The sequence below is a fragment of the Pan troglodytes genome, chromosome 16 (assembly GCF_028858775.2).
Source record: "Pan troglodytes isolate AG18354 chromosome 16, NHGRI_mPanTro3-v2.0_pri, whole genome shotgun sequence".
NCBI classification, from domain to species: domain Eukaryota; kingdom Metazoa; phylum Chordata; class Mammalia; order Primates; family Hominidae; genus Pan; species Pan troglodytes.
Genome location: NC_072414.2, coordinates 76,932,375 through 76,957,302, shown reverse-complemented (window position 1 = coordinate 76,957,302; position 24,928 = coordinate 76,932,375). Strand labels below are relative to the sequence as shown.

Genomic DNA, 24,928 nt, shown 5'->3' with positions numbered 1-24,928 from the left:
TTTAAAATTTCCTTTTCTGATTGTTCAATACTGGTATATAGAAACATAACTAGTTTTTGTGTGTTGATCTTGTACCCTGAAATTTTGCTGAATCATTTATTTGCTCTAGGAGTTGCCTTACATTCTTTGGGATTTTCTGTGTATAAGATCATATTGTCTGTGAATATAGTTTTACTTCCTTTTCAGTTTGAATGCCTTTTATTTCTTTTTCTTGTCTAATTGCTCTGGCTAGAACTTCTAGTACAGGCCTGGTGCAGTGGCTCGCACCTGTAATCCCAACACTTCGGGAGGCAGAGGCAGGTGGATCACTTGAGCCCAGGGGTTTGAGACAAGCCTGAGCAACATAGCAAAACCCTGTCTCTATAAAAACAAAAATTAACCCAGGTGTGGTGGCACTTGCCTGTGGTCTCAGCTTCAGGAGGCTGAGACAAGAGGGTCGCTTCAGCCCAGGAGGTCAAGGCTGCAGTGAGCTATGATGGTACAACTGTACTCCAGCCTGTATAACAGAGTGAGACCCTGGCAAAAAAAAAACAACAACAAAAAGATAGAAACTTCCAATACAATGTTGAATAGCACTGGTGAAAGCAGGCATTTTTGACTTGTTTGTGAAATTATGGGAAAAACTTTCAGTCTTTTACCATTGAGTATGATGTTAGCTGTGGGCTTTTCATAAGTGCCTTTATTATGCTGAAGAATCTTCCCTCTATTCCTAGTTTTCTAAGAATTACTTGTTAAATAAAGTTCTGTTTTTAATTCTGAGAGTTTTTATCATGAAAAAGTGTTGGCTTTTGTAAATGCCTTTTCTGTACCGATTAAGATAATCATTCTACTAATGTGATGTGTTATATTAATTTGATTTTCTTATGTTGAACAACTTTTGCATTCCTGTTACAAATTCCACTTGGTCATGATATATAATGTGCTGTATTTGGTTTGCTAGTGTTTTGTTGAAGATGTTTGTATTGATATTCATAAGCGATATTGATTTTTATTTTTTTCTTTTATATGTCTTAATATACCTTTGTTATAGGGTAATGCTAGCATCTGAATAAGTTAGGAAGTATTCCCTCCTCTTTGAATTTTTTTGGAAGTGTTTGAGAAGGATTGATACTAATTTTTCTTTAAATTTTTAGAAGACTTCACCAGTGAATCCATCTGGTTCTAGGCTTTTCTTTGTTGAGAAGTTTTGATTAAAGGATGTTACTTGTTATATGTCTGGTAAGACTTTCAATTCCTTTTTTGAGTCAATTTATGTAATTTATGTGTTTCTAGGTATTTGTCCATTTCATCTAGGTTATCCAATTTTTGGTGTATAATTGTTCATAGGATTCTTATATAATGCTTTTTATTACTGTTTGTTCAGAAATAATGTACCTGCTTTCATTTCTGATTTTGATTATTTGCATATTCATGTGTATGTGTGTGTCAGTCGAGCTAAATGTTTGTCAAAATTGATTTTTTTCAGTAAACTAACTTTTGGTTTCATTGATCTCACTATTGTTTTTCCATGATCTATTTTTATTTATTTCTACTCTGATCTTTGTTTCCCTCTTTGTGTTAGCTTTTGGTTTAGTTTGCTCTTCTTTTTCTTGAGCCTTAAGGTATGAAGTTAGTTTATTGATTTGAGATATATTTTCTTTTTTTTTATGTAGGCATTTACAGCTATACATTTCCCTCTGAGTACTGCCTTTATTGCATCCTATAAGTTTTGGTATGTTGTGTTTTCATTTTCATTTGTCTCTAAGTGTTTTCTAATTTCTCTTATTTCTTAAACTTATAATTTATTTAAGAATGTGTTGTTGGCCAGGCGTGGTGGCTCAGGCCTGTAATCCCAAGACTTTGGGAGGCCGAGATGGGTGGATCACCTGAGGTCAGGAGTTTGAGACCAGCCCGGCCAACATGGTGAAACCCTATCTCTACTAAAAATACAAAAATTAGTCAGGCATGGTGGCAGGCACCTGTAATCCCAGCTACTTGGGAGGCTGAGACAGGAGAATTGCTTGAACCTGGGAGGTGGAGGTTGCAGTGAGCCGAGCCCATGCCATTGCACTCCAGCCTGGGCAACAGAGTGAGACTCCATCAAGAAAAAAAGAATGTGTTGTTGGCCAGGCATGGTAGCTCACACCTGTAATCCTAGCATTTTGAGAGGCCAAGGTGGGTGGATTGCTTGAGCTCAGGAGTTTGAGACAGCCTGGGCAACATGGTGAAACCTCATCTCTACAAAAAAATACAAAAATTAGCCGGCCATAGTGGTGTGTACTTGTAGTCCCAGCTATTTGGGGGACTGAGGTAGATGGATCACTTGAGCCCAGGAAGTGGAGGTTGCAGTGAGCCAAGATCATGCCACTGCCTTCCAGCCTGGGAGATACAATAAGACCCTGTCTAAAAAAAAAAAAAAAAAAAAATTGTTGGTTAATGACCATGTATTTGTGGATTTTTTCACCTATTATTGATTTTTAGATTTATTCCATTGCGGTCAGAAAAGATACTTTGTATGATTTCAGACTTTTTAAATTTATTGGGACTTGATTTGTATTCTAACATATGGTCTATCTTGGAGAATCTTCTGTGTACACTTGAGAAGAATGTATATTCTGCTGTTACTGGGTGGAGTGTTCTATATATGTCTTTAGGTCTAGTTGGTTTATGGTGTTGTTCATGCTTTCTATATCCTTAATCTTCTGCGTAGATTTTCTATCCGTTATTAAAAGTGGGACGTTGGCTAGGTATAGTGGCTTATGCCTGTAATCCCACCACTTTGGGAAGCTGAGGCAGGAGGATCATTTAAGGCCAGAAGTTTGAGATTGGCCTGGGCAACATAGCAAGACTCCGTTTCTGGAAAAAAAAAAAAAAAGTCAAGTGGTGGTATGCACCTGTATTCCTAGTTACCCAGGGGGTTTGAGGCAGGGGGATTGCTTAAGCCCAGGAGTTGGAAGCTGTGCTATGATCACACCATAGTACTCTAGCCTGGACAACAGAGCAAAACCCTGTCTCTAAAAATAAAACATAACAAAAAGTGGGACATTGAAGTCTACAGCTATTATTGTAGAATGATTTCTCCCTTCACTCCTGTCAATATTTGCCTCATACATTTGGAACTCTGATGTTTGGTGAATATATGCTTATAACTATATAATTATATATAATATATGCTTACAATTATATAATCTTGATGAATCAACTTATTAATTAATTATTTATTGATATATAATGTCCTTGTCCCTTGTAATAGTTTTTGGCATAAAGCCTGTTTTGTCCAATATTAGTATAGCAACCCCAGCTCCCTTTTGGGAACTATCTGCATGGAATATCTTTTTCTATCCTTTCACTTTCAACCTGTGTGTTTTAATTTAAAGTGTGTTTCTTGTAGACAGCATATAGTTGGTTCATGTTTTTAAAAACCCATTTTGTCATTCTCTGTCTTGATTGGAAAGTTTCGTCTATTTACATTTAAAGTAATTACTGATAAGAAAAGACTTCTGCCACTTTGCTATTTGTTTTCTATATATCTTATAATTTTTTGTCCCTTGTTTTCCTTTTGTATTTTATTAATTTTCAGTAGTGAACCATTGTGATTCCCTTTTCATTTCCTTTGTGTATAGTCTGCTGGTATTTTCTTTGTGAAGAAGACTACAGTAAAATCAAATTTTACTGTGGGGCTTACATTTTCCATCAGTATTAGTTTGCTAGGGCTGCCATAACAAAGTACTGTAGACTGGGTGGTTTAAACAACAGAAAATTTATTTTCTCACTATTCTGGAGGCTAGAAGTTGGAGACCAAAATGTCAGTAGAGTTGTTTCTTTAAGCGCTTTAAAATATGTCATCCTGTTGCCTCTGGACTCCATGATATCTGATGAGAAATTGGGAGTAATCTTATTGAGCATAATTTGTATATGATGAGGTGCTTCTTGGTGCTTTCAAGGTTGTCTTTGGCTTTCAACAGTTTGATTATGATGTGTTTCAGTGTGGGTCTCTTTGATTTTTATCTTACTTGAAATTTGGTGAGCCTCTTGGTTTTGCAGATTCATGTCTTTTATCAAATCCAGCCCAGGGCTTTTTAATTTATCTGTTTTTATTTTTGTTTATTTATATTTTATTTTCAGTGGAAAATCTCTAGGGGTTTCTTTGAGGTTTGGGGCCCTATTGTCACAGGCGTGTGAACCAGAGCAATTCCATCTTAAATAGGAGCTGGGCAAAATGAGGCTGAAACCTACTGGACTGCATTCCCAGATGGTTAAGGCATTTTAAGTCACAGGGTGAGACAGGAGGTCAGCACAAAATACAGGTCATAAAGACCTTGCTGATAAAACAGTTTGCAGTAAAGGAGCCGGCCAAAACCCACCAAAACCAAAATGGCAATGAGAGTGACCTCTGGTTGTCCTCACTGCTACACTCCACCAGCACCATGACAGTTTACAAATGCCATGGCAACATCAGGAAGTTACTCTATATGGTCTAAAAAGGGGAGGAATGAATAGTCCACCCCTTGTTTAGCATATCATCAAGAAATAACCATAAAAATGGATGAACAGCAGCCCTCAGGGCTGGTCTGTCTATGGAGTAGACATTCTTTTATTCCTTTACTTTCTTAATAAACTTGCTTTCACATTGCACTGTGGACTCACCCTGAATTCTTTCTTGCATGAGATCCAAACCCTCTCTTGGGGTCTGGATTGGGACCCCTTTCCTGTAACATATTTTCCTGTCCTGTAACACTATGGTTTAAATATTTTAAATATAAATTAAACATAATGAATACTTTTGTAGAAGAAGTTAAACCCTTTTTTCATTTCTTATGAATAATCAAAGGGTTGTAATCTGGGTTGGCTCATAATAGATTTGTTTTTTCATTCTGTATGTTCATTATCACAAACCATTTCTCATTTGAAGGAAGGATGTGACTAGCTTTTTGGGGTTCTGGCTTGCAGTGTACAGTGTTTCTTTGGGTTGATGGAACCCTTTTGTGATATTGTGAAATACATATAATGGTCTTCATCCCTGTTTCCTAACATATAACTTGTAAAACACTTGGAATCTCTGGAGTTATGAGTGTCTCTTCTATGCTAATGAGATGACTGGTGGCTGGGGCCCTTATAGCTTCCAAATAGGGGCTGGTTACAGGAAAGACCAAGGCATGATTAGAGGGTTGAGGCTTTTAGCGCCACCCACCAACCTGCAGGGAGAGGAGAGAAGCTGAAGGTTAAGTTGACCACCAGTGGCCAATGATTTAATCAGTCATCCCTATGTAGAGCTCCCAAACAGCTGGATGCTCCTTATCAGGCTGAGGAAGTTCCCTCTTATTTATTTGCTTATTTATTAATTTTTATCATGAAAGAGTGTTAAATTTTGTCAAATGCCTTTATTCTTTCTGTTGAGATAACCGTGTGGTTTTGTTTTTTTATCAATGTGGTGTATTACATTGATTGATTATTGTATGCTTAACTGATGTTGCATTCCTAAGTTCCACCCCGCTGTGATGTACAATCATTTTTACATGTTGCTACATTCAGTTTGCTAGTATATTATAGAGGACTTTTATGTTCAATTAGTAAGAGAGATATTGATCTGTAGTTTTCTTGTGATATTTTTGTCTGATTTTGGTATCAGGGTAATACTGGCCTCACAAAATGAGTTGGAAGGTGTTTCCTCCTCTTCTGTTTTTAGGAAGATGTTGAGAAGGATTGGTGTTAATTCTTTTTTAAATGTTTAATAAAATTCAGTGGTGAAGCCACCTGGTCCTGGGCTTTACTTTATGGGAAATTTTTATATTACTGATTCCATCTTCACTTGTTATAGGTCTATTCAAGTTTAGCATTTCTTATTGAGTCCTTTTCATTAATTCGTATCTTTCTAGGAATTTCTATGTTATCTGGGTTATCTAATATTTAGCATACAATTATTTATAATATTCTCTTGTAATCCTTCTTATTTTTGTAAGGTTGGTAGTGATGTCCTCTTATTCATGCTTTTAGCAATTTCAGTCTTCTCTCTTTTTTATTAGTCTAGCCTCTTTTCTATTAGTCAAAAATGGGGCCTTTCAGGTGGGGTTTCAGGCTTTGGTGAAATGGGGATGGGAAGAGATGGGAAGGGTGACTTGGGAAAATACCTCATTGCAGGGCCTGTGTATTTTGCAAAGAAGACATTCATTAAGCCACGCTTCTCAGACATGAGTGTGCACAGGTGTGAGGTGCTGTGTTTCTGGCCAGTTCCTGGAGGCACCAAAGCTGCTGGTCTGCAGACTCTGTTAGGTGAGGGGCTGGAGGGCTTTGCTTTCTTATTCATGGGCTTCTTTCCTTGGTGACTTGAGATCATCTAAGTGGAGTAAACAAGAGTGGAACTCTATACACATGATAGTTCTTAACTTTTTGAAATTTCCTCTTTTTCTAGCAGGATGAGACAAATTGTTCAAAAGTTTATTCAGCTTCTTCCTGAGCTTGCTGTGAGCTGATGACTTTACTAATTCCTTTCCTCATTGTTTCTGATCCTATTCCTTGGGGAAAAGGCTTCCTTGTGACACAGAAGCCATTTCTTCCACATCCAGTTCTTTCTTTGAAGAAGATGGGGGAGCAAAACTGCTTCCTACTTTTCTTTGACCTTTTCCTGAGGTTCAGCTAAAATGAGGTGGGCATACAAACCTTGGTCTTTTTCCAGGTTGGTAACTTCTGCCTCTATTTAAAATTTCATTTTTCTGCCTAAGTCCCTGAGGGACACACTAGCTGGCACACTCACCTTGTCCTTCAAAGTGGAAGATGAGAAGCTCTAGATGAGGGTGCGGGCCAGGAGGTGGGAAGTCTGGACACTGTTGCTCTGTTGCTTTCCAGCCCCAGGCGGCCCTGGGGGTCCTGGACCTCCTCCAGGGCTGCCGTGTGGACTCTGACAGCCCAGGGTACTGCTGCGCTGTGCGGCTCTCCCCTTCTTCCTCTCCATCCTTGATTATTTCAAGGCCTGTGTCCTGTGCATGGAGCCAGACGCAGCACAGACCCCAGGGGCACCCTAGAGTCCAATTCCAGCGGGCTCTGCTCCCTGGATGGCCACAGGCCCTGACACTCATTATGTCCAAATCCGAGTGGTTGTCTTCCCTGGAAAGTCTGATTCTGTCTCTAGCATTTCCTAGTCATGTGACTCACACTACCTTCTCAGTCATTCTGATTTTATTTTATTTATTTATTTATTTGAGATGGAATCTCGCTCTATCGCCCAGGCTGGAGTGCAGTGGTGCGATCTCGGCTCACTGCAACCTCCGCCTCCCGGGTTCAAGTGATTTTCCTGCCTCAGCCTCCCGAGTAGCTGGGACTACAGGCACGTGCCACCACGCATGGCTAATTTTTGGTATTTTTAGTAGAGACAGGGTTTCACCATATTAGCCAGGATGGTCTCGATCTCCTGACCTCGTGATCTGCCCGCCTTGGCCTCCCAAAATGTTGGGATTACAGGTGTGAGCCACCGCGCGTGGCCATCATTCTGATTTTAAACCTTAGAACAGGCTGGGTGCAGTGGCTCATGCCTGTAATCCCAGCACTTTGGGAGGCTGAGGCGGGTGGATCACCTGAGGTCAGGAGTTCGAGATTAGCCTGACCAATATGGTGAAACCCTGTCTCTATTAAAAATACAACAATTAGCAAGGTGTGGTGGTGTGCCTGTAATCCCAGCTACTCGGGAGGCTGCAAAAGAGTTGCTTGAACTCGGGAAGCAGGGGTTGCAGTGAGCTGAGATCATGTCACTGCACTTCAGCCTGGGCAACAGAGCGAGACTCCACCTCAAACAAACAAACAAACAAACAAAAAACCTTAGAACAAACTGCAAAAGTAATCAAATGGATTAAAGTTTGGGGAAAGCCAGAAAAGCACAAGGTAGGAAATAAATCACCTGTAATCCCAGCCTCCAGAGAGAACCACTGAAATTGCCTGAGGGTATTTCCTTCCACTTCTTTTCCTAATCACACATTGCTTCCCCTTCCACACTTCAGAAGCAATATGTGATTAGGAAAAAAAGTGGAAGGAAATATGTGTTCAACGTGTTTTCACTGAATAACACAGTCTTGACGTTTCTCCATTTCACTGATTGGTTTTTCTAAATCATTATTTTTAGTGGCTGCAAAAAGCACCCCTTTTGGAAATCATCTTGAATTTTTCTTCTTAACCATACTGAGTCTTTCTTCACCTATTGTTGGGTATTGTGGTTGTTTCCAATTTCTCAACCTGATTCAGCTCTGCTGTGAGCAGCACGCATAAATCTGTGCTGTCATCCCCACCCTGCTGTTTGTCATTTGAATTACTGTTGGGCTCCAACTGATGTCACACCTCCTTCCCCTCCCAAGCAAGCCCTAGCTTGGAACAGATTTTTTTCTTTTACGATAGGTGAAATCAGCAGGTTTTTCTTATATGAACTTTGGGTTTTATGTCATGCCTTTTCTACTCTGAGATGATAAAAATATTTTCTTCATGGTTTCTTCTCATATTTTTATGTTTAATCTTTCACTTTTAAAGCATTGGCACATTAAGAATTTATTTCTGGCCGGGCATGGTGGCTCACTTCCGTAATCCCAGCACTTTGGGAGACTGAGGCAGGCGGATCACTTGAGCCCAGCAGTTGGAGACCAAACTGAGCAACATGGTGAAACCCTGTCTCTATAAAATACAAAAAAATGAGCCAGGTGTGGTGGTGTGCACGTGTAATCTCAACTACTTGGGAAGCTGAGATGGGAGGATGGCTTGAGCCCCAGGTCAAGGCTGCAGTGAGCTGTGATTGCACCACTGCAGTCCAGCCTGGGCGACAGAGCAAGACCCTGCCTCAAAAAAAGAAATTTACTTCCTAGACACCTACCCAGTCATCCCAACACCATTTATTGAGTAATCCATCTTTTTTTCAGTGATGTGAAATATCACTGAATATCAGTATGTTGATCACATACTGATTTCCTGTGTGTTTTATTTCTGGGCTCTGTTCAGTTTCACTTTTTCATCTTAAAAAGTCAGTGCCTCACAGTTTTAATCATGGCAGCTTTATATTTTCATATCTTAGGGCCAGTCCTTTCTTTTTACCCTTTGTATTAGTTCATTCTCACACCACTACAAAGAACTACATGAGACTGGGTAATTTATAAAGAAAAGAGGTTTAATTGCCTCACAGTTCTGCAGGCTTAACAGGAAGCATGAGTGGGAGGCCTCAGGAAACTTATAATCATGGTGGAAGGTGAAGGGGAAGCAAGCATATCTTACCATAGCGGAGCAGGGGAGAGACAGTGAAGGGAGAAATGCCACACGCTTTTCCACCATCAGATCTTGTGACAGCCACTATCACGAGAACAGCGAGGGAGAAATCCACCCCATGATCCAATCACTCCCCACCAGGTCCTTCCCCTGACACATGGGATTTTAATCCAACATGAGATTTGGGTGGGGACACAGAGCCAAACCATATCACTCTTTATTTCCAGAATTTTCTTAGCTCTTCTTCTCTGAACTGTTTCAACTCACACTTCTTGGTGTGGGTTTTTTTTCCTCACAACCAATTTTCCAACTCTTTGGATACCAACTGGATATCCCAAATTCTATTCAGTTCTGACGCTATTTGGAGTGCAGACTCTTAAGTGAAGGGTTCAGTTCTACAAGACTGTCTCCACTTCAGGTGCCAATTGCAAGTTTGAGTCTCCCATACTTTTTTTTTTTTTTTTTTTTGAGACGGAGTCTCGCTCTGTTACCCAGGCTGAAGTGCAGTAGAGCAATCTCAGCTCACTGCAATCTCCGCCTCCCGGGTTTAAGCGATTCTCCTGCCTCAGCCTCCTGAGTAGCTGGGATTACAGGCACACGCCACCACACCCAGCTAATTTTTGTATTTTTAGTAGAGAGGGAGTTTCACCATGTTGGCCAGGATGCTCTCAATCTCTTGACCTAGTGACCTGCCCGCCTCAGCCTCCCAAAGTGCTGGGATTATAGGCGTGAGCCACCGTGCCCACCCGGGTCTCCTGTATTTCTGAATGACTGGTATAAAGTCAGAGGCTTCCCACAACCCCCTCCTCAGATTCGATAATTTGCTAGAATAGCTCACAAAACTCACGAAAACACTTTACTTACCATTACCAGTTTATTATGAAGGATACACCTCTGGAATAGTCAAATGGAAGAGATGCACAGGACAAGGTATGAGGTGGGTGCGGAGCCTCCATGCCCTCTCCAGGAACCCACCCTCCCAGTACCTTGATGTGTTTATCAGTCCAGAAGCTCTTCCAACCCTGTTTTTTAAGAGTTTTATGGAGGGCTCCTTACCTAGGTGTGATTGATTAAATAATTGGCCGCTGGTAATTAACTCAAACTCCAGCTCTTCTCCCAGTCCTGGAGGTCAGGGGCAGGGCTGAAAGTTCTACCCCTCTAATCATGGCTTGATATTTCTGGCAACCAGCCTCATCCTGAAGCTATCTAAGGCTCTCTCCTCATGAGGGGCTGACTCATTAGAACAAAAGATGCTCCTATCACCCAGGAAACTGCAAGTATTTAGGAGCTCTGTGTTAGCAACTGGGGACAAAGACCAAATATACATTTCTTACTGCATCACACCATCACGTAGTATATGAACTTTAGAATCACTTGACTAAATTTTTTTCTTTGATTGGGATTCATGCTAAATTCATGGAACAATTTAGGTAAAAAGTGACGTTTTTACAGAATTAATTCACCCCCAAAATAAGGTATACCTTTACATTTATTTATACCTTTTTTTTTTTTTTTTTTTTTTTTTTGAGACGGAGTCTCGCTCTGTCGCCCAGGCTGGAGTGCAGTGGCGCCATCTCGGCTCAATGCAAGCTCTGCCTCCCGAGTTCACGCCATTCTCCTGCCTCAGCCTCTTGAGTAGCTGGGACTACAGTCGCCCGCCACCACACCCGGCTAATTTTGTTTTTGTATTTTTAGTAGAGATGGGGTTTCACCGTGTTAGCCAGGATGGTCTCGATCTCCTGACCTTGTGATCTGCCCGCCTTGGCCTCCCAAAGTGCTGGGATTGCAGGCGTGAGCCACCGCGCCCGGCTGTTTACATCTTTAAGTTCCTCAGGAGCACTGTTCAAAATTCAAAAGGAACAAATGAGCTATGGGAAAAGTTTCCCCGCTGTTGTAGGGAACAGGGACTATGTTTCCTAGTCACTGTTTCCTTCCCACAGGCAATCTGTGTTACTGGTTTCTTGTGCATACATCCCATGATTTTAAGCTAATTTAGCACTTAAACAAATGCTTGCCTATGTGTATCTTATTTTGCATTATGCTTATGCTTTTTTCACTTATCAATATATCTTGGTAATTTTTTTCATATCTACACGAGTTTCCTCATTTTGTAAAAATGATACATGGCTTGTGGGTTTTTAAAAATACTTGATTTTGGAGACCAGGTGCAGTGACTCATGCCTGTAATCCCAGCACTTGTGGGAGGCCAAGGCAGGCGGATCATGAGGTCAGGAGTTCGAGACCAGCCTGGCCAACATAGTGAAACCCCATCTCTACTAAAAGTACAAAAATTAGCTGGGCATGGTGGCGGGTGCCTGTAGTCCCAGCTATTCAGGAGGCTGAGGCAGGAGAATCACTTGAACCTGGGAGGTGGAGGTTGCACTGAGCCAAGATCACGCCATTGCACTCCAGCCTGAGTGACAGAGTGAGACTCCATCTCAAAAACAAACAAACAAACAAACAAAACTTGATTTTTAAGGGCAGTTTTTAGGTTTACAACAAAATTGAGAAAAAACTTTTCAAAAGTTTTTGAACTATGGGTGTTCCCCATACCCTCTGCCGTCCCCCATTAGCAACTCCCCCAGCAGAGTGGCACATTGGTTACAGCTGATGAACCTACATTGACACATCGTTATCACCCAGAGCCCCTAGTTTACATTAGGATTCACTCTGCTGTTGTACATTCTGTGGGTATGGACGAATGTATAATGACATGTATCTACCATTATAGAGTATTTTCACTGCCCTAAAAATCTGCTGTGCTTTGCTTCTGTGTCCCCTTACCCCATGGCAACTACTAAGCTGTTTACTGTCTCTACACTTTTGCCTTTTCCAGGCTGTCAATAGTTGGAATCGTACAGTATGTAGCCCTTTCAGATCGGCTTCATTCACTTAGTAATATGCATTAAAGGTTCCTCTGTGTCTCTTCATTCCTTGATAGCTCACTTCTTTTTAGTGCTGAATAAAATTCCATTGTCTGGATGCATCACAGTTTATCCATTCACTGACTGAAGGATATCTTGGTTGTTTCCAAGCTTGAGCAATTATGAATAAGGCCATTGTAAACATTCATGTGAAGGATTTTATGTGAACATAAAATTTCAGCTCCTTTGGGTATATACCAAGGACATGATTATTGGATCATTTGGTAAGATTACATTTAGTTTTGTGAAAAACTACCAAACTGTCTTCCAATGCGGCTGTATCATTTTTGCCTTCCCACCAGCAATGAATGAGACGTCCTGTTGCTTCACATCCTCATCAGCATTTGGTGGTGTCTGTGTTCTCGAGTCTGGCCATTCTAACAGGTGTGTAGTGGTATCGCACTGTTGTTTTAGCTTGTGCTTCCCCGATGACATATGGTGTGGTGCATCTTTTTATATCCTTATTTGCCATCTGTAGATCTTCTCAGGTGAAGTCTTTGTGAAGATCTTTGACCCATTTTAATATCAGATTGTTTTCTTATTGCTGAGTTTTAAGAGTGCTTTGTATATTTTGGATAATAGTTCTTTATGTGTATTTTGCAAATATTTTGTCCCAGTCTGTGGCTTTTCTTCTCATCCTCTTCACATTCTCTTACAGAGAAGGTTTTTAACTTTAATGGAATCCAGCTGATGAGTTATTTCCGTCACAGAATGTGCCTTTGTTGTGGTATCTAAAAAGTTTTCAGTATACCCATGCTCACCTAGGTTTTCTCTTACGCTGTCTTCTAGGAGTTTTACAGTTTTGTATTTTATATTTGGGCCTATGAGCCAATTTGAGTTAATCTGTGTGAAGGTTGTAAGGTCTGTGTCTAGATTCTTTTTTTTTTGTATGTGGATGTTCAATTCTAGCACAATGTAGTAAAAACAAAAGCAAAAACACAAAACTGTCTTTGTTTCATTGTGTTGCTTTGCTCCCTTGTCAAAGATCAGTTGACTATATTTATGTGGGGTCCATTATTTCTGGCACTCTATTTTGTTCCATTGATCTATTTATTCTTTTGCCCTACCGCATCTTTTTGAATACTGTGGCTTTATAGTAAGTCTTGAAGTCAGGTAGTATCAGTCTTCCAACTTTGTTCTTCTCCCTTAGTATCCTGTTGGCTATTCTGGGTCTTTTGCCTCTCCAGTAAACTGTAAAATCAGTTTGTTAAGATCCACAAAATAGCTTGCTGGGATTTTGATTGTGGTTGCCTTGAATCTAGATGAAGCTGTGAAGAAATTACATCTTGGCAATATTGAGTCTTCCTATCTATGAACATGGAATAGCTCTTCATTTATTCAGCTCTTCTTTGATTTCTTTCATATAAGATTTGTAGTTTCCCTTATAAATATCTTGTATGTATTTTGTTAGATTTATATATAAGTATTTCATTTTGAGGTGGGGGGGCTAACATAAATACTATTGTGTTTTGAATTTCAAATTCTACTTATTGTTGGTATAGGAAAGTGACTGACTTTTGTTTTTTAACATTGTACTCTGTAACCTTGCCATAATGGCTTATTCCAGGTTTTTTTATTCTTTTGGATTTTCTACATAGGTAATCATGTCATCTGCGAACACAGTTTTATTTCTTCCTTCTTATTCAGTATATCCTTTCTCTGCACTGGACTGCAGTCCAGTGTTGAAAAGGAATGGTGACAGGGACCTCCTTGCATTGCTCCTGTTGTTAGCAAGAAAGCTTCTAGTTTCTCACCATTCAGTATGATAACTGTGGTTTTTCATACTTGGGATAAATCCTATCTGGTTGTGAAGTGTAATTCTTTTTACACATTGCTGGATTCTATTTGCTAATATTTTGTTGAGGATTTTTGTATCTAGGTTCATGAATGATATTGGTCTGTCATTTCCTTGCCATGTCTTTGTCTGGTATGTGTATGAGTCTGGCCCCATATAATGAGTTATAAAGTATCCCTTCGGCTTTGATCTTCTGAACCAGATTGTAAAAAAAGGGTATCATTTCTTCCTTATATGTCTAACAGAATTTACAAGTGAACCCATTTGAGCCTGGCATTTTCTGTTTTGAAAAGTTATTAATTATTGATTTCTTTAATAGATATAGGCTTATTCAGATTGATTGTTTCTTGTGAGTTTTGGCAGATTGTGTCTTTCAAAGAATTGGTCCTTTTCTTTCTTTGTTTTTTTTTTTGACACTGAGTCTCACTCTGCTGCCCAGGCTGGAGTGCAGTGGCATGATCTCGGCTCACTGCAACCTCCGCCTCCCAGGTTCAAGCGATTCTCCTGCCTCAGCCTCCTGAGTAGCTGGGATTGTAGGTGCCTGCCATCACACCTGGCTAATTTTTATATTTTTAGTAGAGACAGGGTTTTACCATGTTGGCCAGGCTGGTCTTGAACTCCTGATCTCAAGTGATCCACCTGCCTCGGCCTCCCAAAGTGTTGGGATTACAGGCATGAGCCACCACGCCCGGCCGAATTGGTCCTTTTCATCTAGGTTATCAAATTTGTGGGTGTGGAGTTATTAATAGTATTCCTTTATCTTTTTAATGTCTGTGAGATCTGTAGTGATATCCTCTCTTTTGTTTCTGATATTAGTAATTTGTATCTTCTTTTATTCTCAGTAAACCTGGCTAAAGCCTTATCAATTTTGTGGTCTTCTCCAAGAACCAGCTTTTGGTTTCATTGACTTTATTTCCTGTTTTTAATATCACTGATTTCTGGTCTAATTTTTTACTATTTCTTCTGTTTATTTTGGATTTCATTTGTTCTTTTTCCAGTTTCCTAAGGTAGAAGTTTAGATAATTAATTGTATACTGTATTCTTTTCTAATATACGCATTCAATGCTATAAACTTCCCTCTAAACACTGCTTTCACTGTATCCCACAAATTTTGGTAAGCTGTGTTTTAATTTTCATTTAGTTTAAAATATTTGAAAATTTCTTGAGGTTTCTTCTTTGGCCCATGTGTTAATTGTGTGTGTTCTTTTGTTTTTGTTTTTGACACAGGGTCTCACTCTGTTGCCCAGGCTGGAATGCAGTGGTGCCATCATGACCGACTGCAGCCTTGACTTCCCAGGCTCAAGAGATCCTCTCACCTCACCCCCTGAGTAGCTGGGACCACAGATGCATGCCATCATGCCTGGCTAATTTTTGTATTTTTTGCTGAGACAGGGTCCCACTATGTTTCTCAGGCTAGTCTTGAACTCCTGGTCTCAGGTGATCCTCCTGCCTCGGCCTCCCAAAGTGCTGGGATTATAGATGTGAGCCATGGTGCCTGGCCCTAGAAGTATGTTCTGTAATCTCCACATATTTTGACAATTTCCAATTGTCTTTATGTTATTGATTACAGGTTAATTCCATTGTCTTCTGAGAGAAGATACTGTCTGGTTTTTATTTTTAATTAATTAATTAGGAAACAGGGTTTTGCTCTGTTACCCAAGCTGGAGTGCAGTGGTGCGATCGTGGCTTCCTACAGTCTCGAACTCGAACTCGGGCTCATGTGATTCTACTACCTCAGCCTCCCAAGTAGCTGGGACCACAGGTGTGTACCTCCACACCCAGTCATTTTTAGAATTTTTTGTAGAGACAGGGTCTCACCATGTTGCCCAAGCTGGTCTTGAACTCCTGGGCTCAAGTTGACCCTCCTACCTTGGCTTCCCAAAGTGCTGGTATTACAGGAATGAGCAACTGCACCTGGCCTAATTTGTTTTTTTTTTTTTTTTTTTCTTTTTTTTGAGACGGAGTCTCACTCTGTCACCCAGGCTGGAGTGCAGTGGCACCATCTCGGCTCACTGCAAGCTCTGCCTCCCGGGTTCTCGCCATTCTCCTGCCTCAACCTCCCAAGTAGCTGGGATTACAGGTGACCGCCACCACGCCCAGCTAATTTTTTGTATTTTTAGTAGGGACAGGGTTTCACCGTGTTAGCCAGGATGGTTTTGATCTCCTGACCTCGTGATCTGCCTGCCTCGGCCTCCCAAAGTGCTGGGTTTACAGGCGTGAGCCACTGCGCCTGGCCTAATTTCCTTTTTTAAACGTGTTAAAGTGTGTTTTATAACCCAGGATATGGTCTGTCTTGGTGAATGTTCCATGTGGGCTTGAGGAGAAAGGGTAATCTGCTGCTGTTGGCTGAACTAGTCTATAGATGTCAGTTATATCCAGTTGACTGATAGTGTTGTAGGATTCAACTATGTCCTTACTGATTTTTCTGCCAGCTGAATCTGTTTACTTCTGATAGAAGAGTGTTGTAATCTCCAAGTGTAATAGTGGATTAATCTTTTCTCCTTACAGTTCTATCAGTCTGAGGCTCATGTAGTTTGATGTTATGTTGTTTGGTGTATACATGTTAGGGATTATTATGTCTTGGAGAAATGATCTCTTTATCATAATCTAATGCCCTTCTTTATCCTTGATAACTTTCCTTGCTTTTAAGTCTCCTCTGTTTGCAATTAATGTAACTACTCCTTTCTTTTTTTTTTTTTTTGAGACAGAGTCTCGCTCTGTCACGAGGCTAGAGTGCCGTGGCGCGATCTTGGCTCACTGCAACCTCTGCCTCCCAGGTTCAAGCGATTCTCCTGCCTTAGCCCCCTGAGTAGCTGGGACTACAGGTGTGCAACACCACGCCCAGCTAATTTTTGTATTTTTAGTAGAGACAGGGTTTCACCATGTTGTCTAGGATGGTCTTGCTTTCTTTTGATTAGTGTTAGTGTGGTATATTTTCTCCATCCATTTAATCTATGTGTTTTTCATCTTTTGAGACAGAGTTTCGCTCTTGTTGCCCAGGCTGGAGTGCAATGGCATAATCTTGGTTCACCGCAACCTCCGCCTCCTGGGTTCAAGCAATTCTCCTGCCTCAGCCTCTCGAGTAGCTGGGATTACAGGCATGTGTCACCACACCCTGCTAATTTTGTACTTTTAGTAGAGACAGAGTTTTTCCATGTTGGTCAGGCTGGTCTCGAACCCCTGACCTCAGGTGATCCACCTGCCTCTACCTCCCAAAGTGATGGGATTACAGACCTGAGCCACTGTGCCTGGCCTGGCTTTTTTTTTAACTGGATGTGGCTCTCACTATGTTGCCCAGGCTGGTCTCAAACTCCTGGCCTCAAGTGATCCTCCCACCTTGGCCTCCCAAAGCCCTGGGACTACAGGCATGAGCCACCACATTTGGCCTCAAATATTTCTTCTGTTCTTTTCTTTCTGTATTTTCCCTCTGGTATTCTTATTACATGTATATTACAACTTTTTAGCTCCATAGTCCTTGGATATTTTGCTCAGTCCTATTCTCTTTAATTTTCAGTTTTGTAGGTTTCTATTTGACATGTCTTCAAGCTGAGAGATTCACTCCTCATTCATGTCCAGCCTATTAATGAGCCCATCAAAAGCACTTTTCATTCATTTGCAGTGTTTTTGCTATAAACAAAACAGTGCTTTCCTCCTCTCTTTGCTGGAAGTATGAGGGAATTTTCCTGTTATATTTACTGTGAGAACTGTGAAGCTCTTGGAGGTAAAATTCACGAAAGTGCAGGGGCGGGGAGGGCACCCCTTATAACTGGATTCCCCGGGAGTTTTAATTCTTAGACTGTCCACATTGAGCCTCCACCAATTCTTCAATTACTGACAGGTTCTTCTACCCTGGCACTGGTTCCCATGGTGGTTTCCACTCATGAATCTCTGCTCCAGTAAGATATAATTTCCTGTATTTGCCTGCTGGTCTCTCCTATCTTAGGGGCAGCAGTTTGACTTGTATCCTCACCTTTCTTACAGATCTAGGAAGAGCTGTTGATTTTTCAGGCTGTTTAGCTTTTTACTTGTTAGAATGAAGTGGCGACTTTCAAGTTCCTTACATGCAGATCTGGAAAATAAAAATCTCCTCATTCTTTTTTACAGTTGCATAGTATTCTGTTGTATGGTCATACCTGTAACTTATTTACTTACTCTTCTTAAATGATAGACAATTTGTTTCCAGTCTTTTACTAATATAAGTAGTAAATAATAAATAATTTTGTAGACTATTATTTCCCACGTGTAAATATCTTTAGGCTAAAATCCTGGAAGTAGAATTGCCAGGTCACACTGCATGTACATTTGCAATTTGGATAGATTTGGCAAATTTGTAATTAGGTTGTACTAATTATACTCACCTGCCATGTCATTTCCACACATTCTTCTTTTTTTTACCACCCACCCCCGCCCCCTCCCCGAGAGAGTCTTGCTCTGTCACCCAGGCTGGAGTGCAGTGGCGCCATCTCGGCTCACTGCAACCTCTGCCCCCTGGGTTTAAGCAATTCTCCTGCCTCAGTCTCTGGAGTAGCTGTGATTATAGGTGCCCGCCACCAGGCCTGGCTAATTTTTATATTTTTAGTAGAGACAGGGTTTCACTACGTTGGACAGGCTGGTCTCAAACTCCTGACCTTATGATCTGCCTGCCTTGGCCTCCTAAAGTGCTGGGATTACAGGCGTGAGCCACTGCAACCGGCCCACACATTCTTATTAACATACTATATTATCAAACTTTTTATTCTTTACTCATCTTAAAGGTGAAAAATATCTCAAATTGGTTCTAATTTGCATTTTTGATTACTATCAGTGTAGTATAAACTTTAAGAACCTTTTGTTTTTCTACAAACTTTCTGTTCATAACATTTTTAAATTTTTTCTACCGTACTGTTCATTTTCTCATATAAAAATTTTAAAAATCAGTATTATGGAAGTAACCTTTTATAAAATGAATTATAAACATTTCCTTGCTTTTGACATATTGTCATTTGTCACATAAAATATTTTGATTTTTATTGTTGATTTTTTAATTGTTTTTTCATATGGCTTCTGTTTTGTGTACTACTTTCTCTGCTTAAAATATGTGCCTATAGTCCCAGCTACTCAAGGAGGCTGAGGTGGGAGAACTGTTTGAGCCTGGGAGGTAGAGGCTGCAGTAAGCCTGATTGCGCCACTGCACTCCAGCCTGGGCAACAGAGACCTGTCTCAAAAGAAGAAAAAAAAATCCTAGCTGCCTTGGCCCTAGCTGCCTTTAAAAAATCAATGTACTTCACCACTAGACTTAATAAATATTAACATTTTTCTGTGTCTACCTTTTTTTTTTTTTTTTTTTTTTTTTGAGATGGAGTCTTGCTCTGTCACCAGGCTGGAGTGCAGTGGTACGATCTCAGCTCACTGCAACCTCTGCCTCCCGGGTTCAAGCGATTCTCCCACCTCGGTCTCCCAAGTAAGTGGGATCACAGGCGCCCGCCACCATGCCCAGCTACTTTTTTTTTGTATTTTTAGTAGAGACGGGATTTCACCATATTGGCCAGGCTGGTCTTGAACTCCTGACCTCAGGTGACCCGCCTGCCTCGGCCTCCGAAAGTAGTGGGATTACAGGCATGAGCCACCATGCCCTGCTTCTGCTTTATGTATTATTTCAAAAATAGAAAATATACATAGTTCTCTCTGAATGTCTTCCCAGCACCAGACCCCTCCCCAGCCTCCGTAGGTAACTGCCATTGTCAAGTTGGAGTATATACTTCTGGTCTTGATCAGAGTCCTTAATTTCGAGACTGGAGAACTCCTCTAGCTGGTTTAAGCTGAAGGGATTTATCAGTGCAAGAGCTGAAGAAATAAGACCCTTGACTGTGTTTCCTGGAAAGTCTCCTTAAAATCACACCTCAGGCTGGGCTGCCATGGTTATTGCCGTGCCTCCAGAGCCTTGTTTCTACCACAATCAGGAAGCTGTCATTAGAGCTGCTGGGTCTAGAATGGCATTTCTGACATTCAAAATTGATGCCCCAATGCGGACCTTTGCTTTTTTCCATTTATGACTCAGTTCTAAATCAGAGTCTTGGACAAATGCCATCTGACAAGTGAACCTAAATTAGATATAAAAACCTTGGTGCAAAGGAGTTTGGAAGAAAGGCTTTTCACTCTCTACTTTGTGTGTTCACCAGGAAGCTAGGCAGTATTGTACAAGCCAGTTCACAGTATTTGTAAACTTCCTGAATATTTGAATTTTAATGTTCCTACAATTTATTTTTACATGAGCATTAGTGTATTGTTTTGGGTATTCAAAAAATTTACATAAACTACATCTTAGTGCAATTTTGCCTTTTCATCCAATATTATTAATTTTTTCCCCAGTCAACATCTGTAGCTCTGCTTCAGTCTTTTTCAGTGCTCTACAGTTTACACATTAGTTATTTGTTGCTGTGTAACAAATTGCATTAAAACGTAATGGCTTAAAACATGTGTTATCTCAGTTTCTGTGAGTCAGGATTCCAGGTGTAGCTTAGCTGGGCCCTCCGGCTCAGATTCTCTTGTGAGGCTGTAATCAAGGTGTCTCCTGGGAGAGTGGTCTCATCTAAAGACTTGACTAGGGCAGGATCTACTTCCACCTTACTCACGTGGTTGCTGGGAGGATTCAGTTCCTTGCTGGTTGTGAGCTGCAGGCTATCATTAGTTCCTTGCCATGTGTGTCTCACAAGGCAGCTCACAATATGGCAGCTTGCTTCATCAGAGTAAGCAAACAAGAACGTGGTATCACCATCTGTCATGGGTAGAACAGTGTCCCCCTGAAACCTCAAAATGTGACTTCATGTGGAAATAGGGTCCTTCCAGATGTAATTAGTTAAGGATTTTGAAGTGAAACCAGCCTGGATTTAGCATGGACCCTAAATCCAAGGACCAGTGTTTTTATAAATAGAAGGGAGGACACAAGTCCCACATTAGGCAATGTGAAGATGGAGGCAGAGATTGGGACGATGCATCTGCTAGCTAAGGAACATGTCAGCAGCACAGCATGGTTTTTCTCTCTGGGCCTACAGAAGGAACCAATCCTGTGGACACCTTGACCTCCAGCCTTACAGTCCCAGGAAACATAAGACAATAAATTTACATTGATTTGAGCTACCTAGTTTGGTTTGTATCTTTTGTCATATGTTACTTTTGTTTTGTTTTGTTTTGTTTTTTGAGATGGAATCTTGCTCTGTCATTCAGGCTGGGGTGCAGTGGCACGATCTCAGCTCACTGCAACCTCCGCCTTCTGGGTTCAAGCGATTCTCCTGCCTCAGCCTCCTAAGTAACTGGGACTATAGGCACACGCCACCAAGCCCAGCTAATTTTTGTATTTTTAGTAGAGATGGGGTTTCACCATATGCTACTTTTTTTTTACATGTAGATCTTTACAATTGATTTTGTGTATGAGTTTATACTTATTTCTGCCACTGTCTTTTCTAACTCATGCATTTTCTTTTTCCATTTGTCTTTTATTGGTTGCATTAGTTGCATTTTATTTCTTCTTTGCTTTCCTGTGATTTTTTTTTTTTTTGGACACAGAGTTTCACTCTTGTTGCCCAGGCTGGAGAGCAATGGTGCAATCTTGGCTCACCACAACCTCTGCCTCCCAGGTTCAAGCGATTCTCCTGCCTCAGCCTCCTAAGTAGCTGGGACTACAGGTACCCGTGACCACGCCTGGCTAACTTTTCTATTTTTAGTAGAGATGGGGTTTCACCACATTGGCCAGGCTGGTCTCGAACTCCTGACCTCGTGATCTGCCCACCTCAGCCTCCCAAAGTGCTGGGATTACAGGCGTGAGCCACTGTGCCCGGACTGCTTTTTCTCAGCTTTTAAGTATTTCTCTTTGTGCTCACTGGTCTAGTTTCACTTGTATGGATTTATTCATACTGCTTAGGATTCACTGTGCCTTTAAATCTGCGGACTTGCGTCTATCAAATCCTGGAGGACTCTGCACTCCTCCAGATGGTGCTTCTTCCTGCTCTCCCTTCTGGATCTCCTAATTGGACATATTTTGAAGTGTTTCTTTCTGCTCTCATATTTTATCTTTTCCATTTTTCTCTCTGTGCTGTATTCTAATTGAGTCCCTTCATTGTCTTCCAATTTACTAATTCCCTCTAGTTACGTCTGGTCTTCTGTGACACCTAGACATTGAAGTTTTTTGTCTGTTTTAGTGACTATAGTCATCATCTCTAGAATGTCTATTAATATGTTTTTTTGTCAAATCTATTATTTTATTTTTAAACTGTCTTGGTTTAGGTTTTTGTGTTTTTTTGTTTTTTGTTTTTTTTTTTGAGACGGAGTCTTGCTCTGTCGCCCAGGCTGGAGTGCAGTGGCGCCATCTCGGCTCACTGCAAGCTCTGCCTCCCGGGTTGATGCCATTCTCCTGCCTTAGCCTCCCGAGTAGCTGGGACTCCAGGCACCCACCATCATGCCCGGCTAATTTTTTCTATTTTTAGTAGAGATGGGGTTTCACCGTGTTGGCCAGGATGGTCTCAATCTCCTGACCTCGTGATCCGCCCACCTCGACCTCCCAAAGTGCTGGGATTACAGGCATGAGCCACTGTGCCTGGCCCGGTTTAGTTTCTTTTTTGCTTATCTGTTTAAGCATGTTAAGCCTACTCATCTTAAAGTCTCTTTCAGATTATTTGATAATTATTACCAGCTCTTGGTGATGCAAATTTCATATATTGCACACACTGCTATCTCTGCCTCAAGATGGTTGAGTTCTTCTTGTGGTTTGTTTCCTTTTTTCTTTGCACCTGGGGAGGGGACAGAACTGTCTTCCCTGCTCAGTCCACAATTACCATCTCAGGCCAAATATCTTAACACAGGACAAAGCCTTTGTTTCCTTAAACAGAAACTCCAAAGGGCTTGCCCTGTCAGCCCTCCAGTGCCCTGACATCTCTGAATGGGCACCTCGTGCCCAAGACCCATCTCTGAGAGCCCTCTGTCAGTCCTCCAGTGTGCTTCTTATCTCTCAATTCCCATTCAGAGGTACCAGGCAGTGAACTAAGGTTAATTCTGAGAACTTCTCAACATACTCATCTGGCCCTGTGTGACCTTGAAAAAGTCATTTAACTACCAATCTTTTCTGTAAAGTAAGGAATATTCTTTCTTTTCTTTATGATTAGAGACAGGGTCTTGCTTTGTTGCCGAGGCTGGAGTATAGTGGCATGATCATAGCTCACTGCAGCACTGAACTCCTGGGCTCAGGCAGTCCTCCCACCTCAGCTCCTAAGCAGCAGAGATCACAGGTGCATGCTAAATTTTTTGTAGAGATGAGGTCTTGCTATGTTGCCCAGGCTGGTCTTGAACTCTTAGGCTCACAATGTGCTGAGATTACAGTCATAAGCCACTGTGCCTGACCTTTATTTAAAAAAAAAAATTATAAGTATTATGAGACAAAGAACTCTCCAAAAAGATAAAACATGATTTCTTAAAAAGAAATGGTTTAATTTCATTTTTATCTGGGAAAAAAACCACAAATACGAGTTTAAAATGAAATGACAAATACATTGACATGTCAAGTGTCATTTTTTATAGTATTATGCTTATTCAAGGTGTGAAGATACAGAACCTCTTTATAAATTTCTGGCATCAAAGATTCCCACTGTAGATAAAAACAGGTTGGTTATAAAATGTCAATTCATTAAATATTCAATTTTTGTTCTTTGTTTTTATAAGGAATATTTTGTAGAAACAGTATAAAATAGAGTAGACTTTTGGAAACTGAATTATAAAATTTTAGAAAAAAGTGTTAAGTCCTAACTTTTCTTTGCAAACCAAGAAGAGAGTCTAATTTTACCTTGGGGAGTTACCTGTGAAGTTCATTAGGCGGCTAGAGCTGTTTCAGAGCCCTGGGTTCTATACAGTGGAAGCAGCCTTCTTTAGCACTTAGAATAAGACCCCAGCTTTTTCCAATTAGCCTCAATCAGAAAAGTTTAACATACATGAATATTTCTATAGTGCAGTAAAAATGTCATTTTATTAATTTGCATTATGAAAATAAGTCTGTATACCAAGTAATGCATAATGAATATGAATCATGTAAATTTGGTCACGGTACTTGAAGTTGGCTTTGGCTCTGAAGTATTTTTGAATTCACAGAAAATATTGAGCTTTTAATAAAATAAATAAAACATTTTAATTGATATTAATAATCAAGTTCAAATTTTAATTTTTCATTTGCTACTCAATTTTAAAAGAGAAGTCACTCTCAGTAGTGTTCCCAAGTGAGTGATTGCACCTTCTATGATGTGAAAAAGTTGCTAAAGATCCTATTGCCATTAGCCATTCTTAAGTGCTGAACGTAACTGAGAGAATTGTTGGCAACAGACATGCTCTGTCAGTCACTGGCAGGAAGTCCATCAATACCCTTTGCAGGGGCACTCCAGACCTTGTGTTTTACCAGAAACTGATGCAAACCGTGGTCTTCATGTGCCTTTCTGAAGAGCTCCTGCAGCAGGCCCAGGCTACAGTGGCCAAGTCTCACTTGACAGTAATGGCATTGGATGGTGGCTGCAGAAGGTTACTGATGTCCCCGTGGGCTTTCACAGGCTATGCAGATCGGGGGCTGTTCTGCCTAATACTGAAAGGACCAAGGAACTCTGGCTGCCCTCAGGAATTCCAAATGACCGAAGGAACAAAGCTTCAGGGCTCTGGGTGGTGTCTCCCACTATTCAGGAGGTGGTCGGAGGCTCCGCAGCTTCATTTCGTCCAGTCCTTTCCAGTATTTAAAGTTGTTGTCAAGATGCTGCATTAAATCAGGCAGGTCTACAAAGGCTGGAGAGAAAGATAGGAATGTGATATGCTTTCACAGCCTCTGTTTGCATTTTAAAGAGTGACAGATGGGAGCAGGCATCTGCGTGAGGCTAAACAGACCTGGGCAAACACACCCAGCAGCTTCAGCGAGGCGTGGCTGACTGAAGTTAAACCCTGTCCTCAATGCCAGCACCTCCTCTGTGACCACCTGCTGAGCTGGTAACTGTGGTAAATA

At 40.9% G+C, this 24,928-nt stretch overlaps 1 protein-coding gene and 1 pseudogene across 2 annotated transcripts in view; one reads left to right on the top strand and one right to left on the bottom strand.

The window, feature by feature from the left end:
- Window positions 1-24,928, top strand: part of LOC129137246 (MKI67 FHA domain-interacting nucleolar phosphoprotein-like) — a 93,365-nt pseudogene that overhangs the window by 20,154 nt on the left and 48,283 nt on the right.
- PDE8A (phosphodiesterase 8A) overlaps window positions 23,362-24,928 on the bottom strand; it is a 156,168-nt gene continuing 154,601 nt past the window's right edge. For both annotated transcript variants that reach the window (XR_010151795.1, XM_001163046.7), the window contains exon 22: window positions 23,362-24,714. Coding sequence is in view for 1 of the 2 variants with exons in the window: in XM_001163046.7 (XP_001163046.1) it covers window positions 24,608-24,714 (107 nt within the window). In the remaining variant the exon portion in view is untranslated. The remainder of the gene's footprint in view (window positions 24,715-24,928) is intronic.